This window comes from Arachis stenosperma, chromosome 1 (assembly GCF_014773155.1).
Source record: "Arachis stenosperma cultivar V10309 chromosome 1, arast.V10309.gnm1.PFL2, whole genome shotgun sequence".
Lineage (NCBI taxonomy): Eukaryota > Viridiplantae > Streptophyta > Magnoliopsida > Fabales > Fabaceae > Arachis > Arachis stenosperma.
In genome coordinates this window covers 33,150,531-33,161,038 of record NC_080377.1, presented here as the reverse complement: position 1 = coordinate 33,161,038, position 10,508 = coordinate 33,150,531, and the positions used below count along the sequence as shown (strand labels likewise).

The 10,508-nt window shown below is 36.6% G+C and overlaps 2 protein-coding genes across 2 annotated transcripts; both read right to left on the bottom strand.

Moving 5' to 3' along the window:
* Positions 1-681: 681 nt before the first annotated feature.
* On the bottom strand, positions 682-1,350 carry LOC130977302 (uncharacterized). Its single transcript, XM_057902196.1, has one exon. The coding sequence runs from the start codon at positions 1,348-1,350 to the stop codon at positions 682-684; it is 669 nt and encodes a 222-aa protein (XP_057758179.1).
* A 104-nt stretch (positions 1,351-1,454) lies between these two features.
* Positions 1,455-2,994, bottom strand: LOC130977286 (uncharacterized). Its single transcript, XM_057902195.1, has 2 exons — positions 2,157-2,994; positions 1,455-1,909 (listed from the first exon to the last, which is right to left on the bottom strand). Exons 1-2 carry the CDS (start codon positions 2,992-2,994, stop codon positions 1,455-1,457), a joined length of 1,293 nt encoding a protein of 430 aa, XP_057758178.1.
* Positions 2,995-10,508: the final 7,514 nt, after the last annotated feature.

Below are 10,508 nucleotides of genomic sequence, written 5' to 3'. Positions count from 1 at the left end.
TGTTTTTAGATTTTTAATTTGACATGGTGACTACCTGTGGCAAAAGTTCCTGAATTAATAGGCTAATATGTTATATACATTGGCATCATGATAGTTTATACTATATAACTTATTTTGGATTTAAAAATTCCTTGTAATGTAAGCAAAAAAAAAATAATAAACAAAATTAACTATTATTTACATAGAATGTACCTGGGATTGTATGCATTGGTAAATCAGAGCACTTGTGATTTCTTATTCAAGATTTTTGAACACCTCTTTGTAAACCACGTTGTCTATCTCCTTAACTCTATCATCGTCATGACATAGAAGTATCTTTAGACCTTTTTTATTTGTAACTCTTGAAATGGCAACATCCAATTGTCCATGACTAAAAATAGGCTTTTTTTAATATCAAACCAACTTTTGATAACGATTGACCTTGACTTTTATTAATAGTCATTGCATAGGATACCATGATAGGGAATTGTCTACGTTGGAATTTGAACGGTATCCTATGATCGGATGGGCTTAAAATCATCCTTGGAATGAACACCTTTTGACCTGCGTTTTTTTTCGAGATGCTTTTTGCTTCTAATATGTATTTTCTAAGCTTTGTGAGAACCATCCGGGTCCCATTGAACAAACCTGCAGAGTGATCGATGTTTTGAAGTAACATGACGGGAGTACCTACCTTAAGTGTTAAGTCGTGGTTTGCACCCCAGAGCACCTAATTGTGTTTAGGAGTTCAAGAATATGGACAGAAGCTAATATGTCATTATTGTTCTCCGTAGGGCATGCTTTGCCACTGCTGAAATATGTTTGTGCTTCGGTTGGATTTAAACTCTTCATGTACCTGTTGATTTCATCAACCAACTCCAATGTGGTTGCGAGAATAGCCCGATCTTCAACTTGCATGTCACAGTTCATTCCGCTCATCATTTCTGGGTAAATTTCTCTACAAATAGCAACTATGGGATCATCCCACTCCTTTATGAGGATGTCATCTGGAATTTCAACATTGTCCGCTCCATCCATAGATCTTCCACATCTCCCATCTCCAATGCTTAAAATCCAATCTGCAAACTCCTTTAGTTCTCTACAACTTTGATTGCCATTAGCCCCTTCTAGGCGCATGTTCTTCATAAGTGTCATCAACTTACAGCTATTCCAAATATATGATGAATTAATTATTGCATTTACAATCTCTTGTCTAGTCTCTTTAGGTATCACGGGTAATATTTGTCTAAAATCTCCTCCAAACACAATTGTCTTCCCTCCAAATGGTTGTTCTTCACTTCTTGAGTTGTTAAACCTCAAAATATCTCTCATTGTTCTATCAAGAGCTTCTATACCATATTTGTTCACCATAGGAGCTTCATCCCATATTATTAGCTTCGTCTTAATCAGTAAATCAACTAATGGACTTCCTTGTTTTATGTTGCATGTTGAAAACTCATCAAGATTTAGGGGGATTACAAAATATGCATGAGCTGTCCTTCCACAGGTAGTAACAAAGATGCTATTCCTCTTGATGCTACAGTAAATACTATTTGACATTTGGATCTTAACCCAGATGCTAAAGTCTTCCATACAAATATTTTTCCTATACCACCATATCCATATAAGAAGAAAACTACACCTTCCTTTTTGTTAACAGCATCCATAACTTGTTTGTATACACCTTTCTGCTCATTAGTTAGCTGTGATAGTTGAATGTTGTGTTTATCTGAGAGTCTATGTCTATCATAATAAAGCTCATCACATATTAGCAGATTCACTCCTATTGTGATCAAATCAGTTGAATATGCATCCAAATCGGGATATGGCATAGATTGAAAATCTTTAAGACTTTTATTGTGACTTTTCAACTTGTGCTCAATGTATATAAGAGTGAAATCCTTAAGCTCTTCATTGGACAAAGTAAGGTCTGTGCAAGTAAGATAAATTTATGAAGTGCATTGCAAAAATGTATAGGTTATTAACGTAGTATATAGAATAATCAAACTAATATTTCTAATTACCTGGGTTGTCAAGAATTCTTCTTTAGCGATGTAATATGTCATCGAAAAGCAAAGTCCATGTATTTTCCCATACATGTTCAGATCTTGCCATTGAATTTGAAAATAGTAGTGTTGCAAATAACTTTCACAAATAATCTCCAGATCCCCAACTACTTGCTTCTTCGATTGCATCAATGTATTCTTTGTCATCATCCAATAGACCACATGCGTAACATGCATCCCTGAATGTTTCGTACAAAACATCATCTACGATTCTAAGCTCTTCGTAGGAAATAGGACCTCTAACAAAGTTTATGAGTAGTCTTAAATAATAAATTTCACCAGACTCCAGTGGCACAAAAAAAATCCTACCAATAATCGAGTGTGATTTCCGTGGTGCCCAAACTCTTTCTTGTGCCTTCCAAACAAACTTTGTAGGAAACTCTACATAAGTTAGAGAATGAGCTTCTTGGTATTCTTTGTTTGCCTCAAACCATCCCAAAAACATCGACTCCTTCACAGAAGCTTGTCTAGCAACCTCATCAAGATTCTCATGGTCTTTGAATATCACTGGTTGCTTATTGGGTATGTGAAATCTGAGCCTAATTATAGATGGATCTCTGTAATGAATATTATATCCAAAAATTCTCCACGCTGGCTCACATGGAGATATGTACCTACAGTCATAATACATGCTAACTTCATCAACTTCATCCTCCTTGGCATTTTCGTTTGCAGTTTTGTAGAAAGTCGCTGTGACGCGATCATTTCCTTTGTTCACATATTTAAACAAATACTTGATTGATCTTGATTGGTTACACCACTCAACATTTATGTGTGCACCATATCTCAATAGTAAGAACATATTGTGTGGAACCACATATCTATTGTCAAGGTCAACACCTATTTTGGTGATTACCTTTCCGTCATCTTTGCGTCTATATATTGGATAACCATCGTCATCAATTAAGGTCGACAAATTATTTTGGAAAATGTTGGATACATTTGCCATTTTTCATGCAAGGCGAGTCTTTTCTAGCAGAACTGCATGGGCCATGCATCATGTGCTTTTCCACAGCATCATAATATTCTGAGTCTTTATCCTTATCTGAAATTTCTGCTGATATAATTCGATCAATGTCCTCTCCAGTAGGATATTTATCATAACGATGTATGAATACCAGTATGTGATCGTGAGGAAGTCTACGTTTTTGAAACTCAATAGTATACACAACTGCAAAAAAGATTAAAGTAAAAGTGGTTTGGTTAGACCTTATTAATCCTATTTTGAGTATGGTGTTGGAGTAATGTCTCAAGAGGCTATGTAAAGTTTCTTTTTTAAGATGCCTATTAAAATAATAAAATATAGATTCAATCCCTGATAAAATTTTGACTTTTCACCAAATTTCAAACAAAAGTCATAGTTTTACTATCTTCCACACTTTAACATATGGGTTTTAATATTATAATAAATCTATTCGTGCATGGTGCATCCAGTGGTGATTTAAGTCACCGAGCATGTGAATTAAAACATGGCATGATACTAAGATCCTCCCTATATATGTTCTAATGTTTTCTCAGATGTAATCAGCAACCATTATTTCTCTAAATAAAAATTGTTTGAATAATTAAACTTTTACATGCACAATATTCAAATCAACCTACAATATTTCTTGGTATGCCTAAATCACATATGAATGAATAATTTAACTACAATGACTCTTCCTAAGATTTTCTTCGTCTTGATTTCTTTGATTAGTTGATCTAATTTCATTTTAAAAGCTCTACAAACCATGTCTGGTCGGTCCTCTGTATTTAACTCTCTGTTCCTTAGAAAATCTTTAAGCTCTGGCCATTTTGGATTGCATGTAAATGTTATGAATAAGTTTGAGTATCCCACAACTTTGCAAATAGACATCACATCTTGATAATTTTGTATCATGTACCTAGGACCTCCATAAATGATGACGGTAAGATAATACGCTTCCCTTGATGAATGGATAATTTATACGCTTTTTGGCATTGTTTTTAGGTAGTTTTTAGTAAGTTCAAGCTACTTTTAGGGATGTTTTCATTAGTTTTTATGTTAAATTCACATTTCTGGACTTTACTATGAGTTTGTGTGTTTTTCTGTGATTTCAGGTAAATTCTGGCTGAAATTGAGGGACTTGAGCAAAACTCTGAAAAAGGCTGACAAAAGGACTGCTGATGCTGTTGGAATCTGACCTCCCTGCACTCAAAATAAATTTTCTAGAGCTACAGAACTCCAAATGGCACGCTCTCAACGGCGTTGGAAAGTAGACATCCAGAGCTTTCCAGCAATATATAATATTCCATACTTTATTCGGAAATTGACGACGTAACTTGGCGTTGAACGCCAAGTACATGCTGCTGTCTGGAGTTAAACGCCAGAAAAACGTCATGATCCGGAGTTGAACGCCCAAAACACGTCATAACTTGGAGTTCAACTCCAAGAAAAGCCTCATCTCATGAATAGATCAAGCTCAGCCCAAACATACACCAAGTGGGCCCCGGAAGTGGATTTATGCATCAATTACTTACTCATGTAAACCCTAGTAGCTAGTTTATTATAAATAGATCATGGGGGCTGGCCTCTCGGCCATGCCTGAACCTTCCACTTATGTATTTTCAACGGTGGAGTTTCTACACACCATAGATTAAGGGTGTGGAGCTCTGTTGTACCTCAAGTTTCAATACAATTACTATTACTTTTCATTCAATTCTCTCTTATTCTTATTCCAAGATATACGTTGCACAACACTTTGATGAATGTGATGATCCGCGACACTCATCATCATTCTCACCTATGAACGCGCGTGATTGACAACCACTTCCGTTCTACCTTAGGCCGGGCGCATATCTCTTAGATTCCCCAACAGAATCTTCGTGGTATAAGCTAGATAGATGGCGGCATTCATGAGGATCCGGAAAGTCTAACCTTGTCTGTGGTATTCCGAGTAGGATCCTGGGAATCCGGAAAGTCTAACCTTGTCTGTGGTATTCCGAGTAGGATTCCGATATTGAATGACTGTGACGAGCTTCAAACTCCTGAAGGCTGGGCGTTAGTGACAAACGCAAAAGAATCAATGGATTCTATTCCAACCTGATTGAGAACCGACAGATGATTAGCCGTGCTGTGACAGAGCATTTGGACCATTTTCACTGAGAGGATGGGATGTAGCTATCAACCAAGGGTGATGCCTCCAGACGATTAGCCGTGCAGTGACAGCGCATAGGACCATTTTCCCGAGAGGATTGAAAGTAGCCATTGATGATGGTGATGCCCTACATACAGCTTGCCATGGAAAGGAGTAGAAAAGATTGAAGAAAGAGTGAGTAGTGAAGCAGAGTTTCAAGAGGAGCACAGCATCTCCATACACCTATCTGAAATCCCCACTATTGATTTACATAAGTATTTCTATCCCTTTTTATTTTCTATTTATTATTAATTTTCGAAACCCATAACTATTTAATCTGCCTATCTGACAAATACAAGGTCACCATAGTATGCTTCATACCAACAATCTCCGTGGGATCGACCCTTACTCACGTAAGGTATTACTTGGACGACCCAGTGCACTTGATGGTTAGTTGTGCGAAATTGTGGAAAAATTATATAGAAACCATGGTGTTGGCATCATGTTTTTGGCGCCATTACTAGGGAATGAACAAGCAATGAATATTAACACATGAACAACAATTTCGTGCACCAAGTTTTTGGCGCCGTTGCCGGGGATTGTTCGAGTATGGACAACTGACGGTTCATCTTGTTGCTCAGATTAGGTAATTTTCTTTTCAAAAATCTTTTTCAATTTTTTTCTTTTATTTTTCGTTTTTCTAAACTTTATTTTCGAAAAAAAAAAAATACAAAAAAATCATAAAATCATAAAAAATCAAAAATATTTTGTGTTTCTTGTTTGAGTCTTGAGTCAATTTTTAAGTTTGGTGTCAATTGCATGCTTTAAAAAATTTTTCTTGCATTTTTCAAAAATCCCATGCATTCATAGTGTTCTTCATGATCTTCAAGTTGTTCTTGATAAGTCCTCTTGTTTGATCTTGATGTTTTCTTGTTTTGTGTTGTTTGTTGTTTTTCATATGCATTTTTTGTTTGTTAGAGTCCATGCATTAAAGATTTCTAAGTTTGGTGTCTTGCATGTTTTCTTTGCATCAAAAAAAAAATTTCAAAATTATGTTCTTGATGTTCATCATGATCTTCAAAGTGTTCTTGGTGTTCATCTTGACATTCATAGTGTTCTTGCATGCATTAAGTGTTTGATCCAAAATTTTCATGTTTTGGGTCATGTTTGTGTTTTTCTCTCTCATAATTAAAAATTCAAAAATAAAAAAAAATATCTTTTCCTTATTTTTCTCATAATTTTCGAAAATTTGAGTTGACTTAGCCAAAAATTTTCAAAATTAGTTGTTTCTTACAAGTCAAGTCAAAATTTCAATTTTAAAAATCTTATCTTTTCAAAATCTTTTTCAAAAATTATATCCTTTTCATTTTTTTTCTATTTTTCGAAAATTTCAAAAAAAAAATTCTTTTTCAAAATATTTTCAAAATATTTTTCTTATCTTTTTCATCATATTTTCAAAATTACACTAACAATTAATGTGATTGATTCAAAAATTTGAAGTTTGTTACTTTCTTGTTAAGAAAGGTTCAATCTTTAAGTTCTAGAATCTTATCTTTTAGTTTCTTGTTAGTTAAGTAAATTTTAAAAATTAAATCTTTTTCAAAATATCTTTTTCTTAAAAAAAAAATCTTATCTTTTTATTTTATCTTTTTCAAAATTTGATTTCAAAATATCTTATCTAAACTTCTTATCTTCTTTTCAATTTTGATTTCAAATCTTTTTCAATCAACTAACTAACTTTTTGTTTGTTTCTTATCTTTTTTAAAACCACCTAACTACTTTTCTCTCTTCAATTTTCGAAAATATCTCACCCCTTTTTCAAAATTCTTTTTAATTAACTAATTGTTTTAATTTTAATTGTATCTTATCTTTTAATTTTCGAAAATACTAACCCCTTTTTCAAAATTATTTTCGAAATTCTCTTTCTCTTTTCTTATTCTATTTAATTATTTAATTACTAACACTTCTCTTCACCTCTCTTCATCTAAAAATCCGAATTCTTCTTCACTCTTTCCCCTTCTCTTTTTCTACTAACACAAAGGAATCTCTATACTGTGACATAGAGGATTCCTCTTCTTTTCTTGTTTTCTTCTCTTTCATATGAGCAGGAACAGGGAAAAAGGAACTCTTGTTGAAACTGATCCTGAACCTGAAAGGACTCTGAAGAGAAAATTAAGAGAAACTAAACTACAACAATCCAGAAACAACCTTTCAGAAATTTTCGAACAAGAGAAGGAGATGGCAGCCGAAAATAATAATAATGCAAGGAGAATGCTTGGTGACTTCACAAAGCCAACGTCCAAGTTTGATGGAAGAAGCATCTCCATTCCTGCCATTGGAGCCAACAACTTTGAGCTAAAACCTCAGCTAGTTGCCTTAATGCAATAAAACTGCAAGTTTTATGGACTTCCATCTGAAGATCCTTATCAGTTTTTAACTGAGTTCTTGCAGATCTGTGAGACTGTAAAGACGAATGGAGTTGATACTGAAGTCTACAGACTCATGCTTTTCCCTTTTGCTGTAAGAGACAGAGCTAGAATATGGTTGGATTCACAACCCAAAGATAGTCTGGACTCTTGGGATAAGCTGGTCACTGCCTTCTTGGATAAATTCTTTCCTCCTCAAAAGCTGAGCAAGCTAAGAGTGGATGTTCAAACCTTCAAACAAAAAGATGGTGAATCCCTCTATGAAGCTTGGGAAAGATACAAGCAGCTGACCAAAAGATGTCCATCTGACATGTTTTCAGAATGGACCATATTAGATATATTCTATTATGGTCTATCTGAATTTTCGAAAATGTCATTGGACCATTCTGCAAATGGATCCATTCACCTAAAGAAAATGCCTGAAGAGGCTCAAGAACTCATTGATATGGTTGCAAACAACCAATTCATGTACACTTCTGAGAGGAATTCCGTGAATAATGGGATACCTCAGAAGAAACGAGTTCTTGAAATTGATACTCTGAATGCCATATTAGCTCAGAACAAAGTGTTGACTCAACATGTCAACATGATCTCTCAAAATCTGAATGGATGGCAACATGCATCCAACAGTACTAAAGAGGCAGCTTCTGAAGAAGCTTATGATCCTGAGAACCCTGCCATGGCAGAGGTTAATTACATGGGTGAACCTTATGGAAACACCTATAACTCATCATGGAGAAATCATCCAAATTTCTCATGGAAGGATCAACAAAAGCCTCAACAAGGCTTTAACAATGGTGGACGCAATAGGCTAGGCAATAGCAAGCCATATCCATCATCTTCTCAGCAACAGACAGAGAATTCTGAACAAAACACTTCTAATTTAGCCAATCTAGTCTCTGATCTGTCAAAGGCCACTTTCAGTTTTATGAATGAAACAAGATCCTCCATCAAAAATCTGGAGGCACAAGTGGGCCAGCTGAGTAAGAAAATCATTGAAACTCCCTCCAGTATTCTCCCAAGCAATACAGAAGAGAATCCAAAAGGAGAGTGCAAAGCCATTGACATAGTCAATATGGCCGAATGCACAAGGGAGGAGGAGGACAAAAATCCTAGTGAGGAAGACCTCCTGGGACGTCCCTCAAGCAAGAAGGAGTTTCCTATTAAGGATCCAAAGGAATCTGAGGCTCATATAGAGACCATAGAGATTCCATTAAATCTCCTTCTGCCATTCATGAGCTCTGAAGACTATTCTTCCTCTGAAGAGGATGAAGATGTAACTGGAGAGCAAGTTGCTCAATATTTAGGAGCTATCATGAAGCTGAATGCCAAGTTGTTTGGTAATGAGACTTGGGAAAGTGAACCTCCCTTGCTCATTGGTGAACTAGACACCTGGATTCAGCAAATTCTACCTCAAAAGAAACAAGATCCTGGCAAGTTCTTAATACCTTGTACCATAGGCACCATGACCTTTGAAAAAGCTCTGTGTGATCTGGGGTCAGGGATAAATCTTATGCCACTCTCTGTAATGGAGAAGCTAGGGATCATTGAGGTACAACCTGCCTTGTTCTCATTACAACTGGCAGACAAGTCATTGAGACAAGCCTATGGAATAGTAGAGGACGTGTTAGTAAAGGTTGAAGGCCTTTACATCCCTGCTGATTTCATAATCTTAGACACTAGGAAGGAAGAGGATGAATGCATCATCCTTGGAAGACCTTTCCTAGCCACAGCAGGAGCTGTGATAGATGTCAACAAAGGTGAATTAGTCCTTCAATTGAATGGGGACTACCTTGTGTTTAAGGCACATGGCCATCTCTCTGTGACAAAAGAGAGTAAGCATGAAGAGCTTCTCTCAGTTCAGAGTCAAGAAGAGCCCACACAGTCAAACTCTAAGTTTGGTGTTGTGAGGCCACAACCAAACTCTAAGTTTGGTGTCAAGACCCCATATCCAAACTCTAAGTTTGGTGTTGGGACTATACAACATTGACCTGATCACCTTGTGGCTCCATGAGAGCCACTGTCAAGCTATTGACATTAAAGAAGCGCATGTTGGGAGGCAACCCAATTTTATTTATCTAACTTTTATTTTATTCTATATTATTATTATTTTGTGTTTTATTAGGTACATGATCATGAGGAGTCACGAAAAAAATCAGAAAAATTAAAAACAGAGTCAAAAATAGCAGAAAAAAATTCGCACCCTGGAGGAAGCACAGGCTGGCGTTCAACGCCAGTGAGATGCATCTGGCTGGCGTTCAACACCAGAACAGAGCATCATTCTGGCGCTGAACGCCAGAAACAAGCAACATTCTGGCGCTGAACGCCAGGAATATGCCCAGAGAAGAAAAGCTGGCGCTGAACGCCAGTAACAAGCATGAAACTGGCGTTCAACGCCAGAAACATGCTTTACATGGGCGTTGAACGCCCAGAATGTGCACCAATGGGCGTTTAAACGCCAGAATAGTGTGCAAAGGCATTTTACATGCCTATTTGGTGCAGGGATGGAATTCCTTGACACCTTAGGATCTGTGGACCCCATAGGATCACCTCAGGATCTGTGGACCCCACAGGATCTCCACCTACCATATTCCCACCTTACCTCCTAATCCTAGTTTTTGTGATTACTCTTCCCCATGTCACACTTCCCAACACCCTTCACCAATCACCTCAATTTCTCTTCCCAATCACCCCCTTCACCACTCACATCCATCCACTCTTCCCCCCACCTACCTTCAAAAATTCAAAATCATTTTCCCACCCATTCCCACCCAAAATAGCCGAAACTACACTCCCCCCTCTCCCTATAAATACCTTTCCATTCTACTTCATTTTCACACAACACAAACCCCTCTTCTCCCACTTAGCCGAACCTACTTCTCTCCCTCTCTACCAAATTTTCTTCTTCTTCTTCTTCTCTTCTTTCTTCTCTTGCTCGAGGA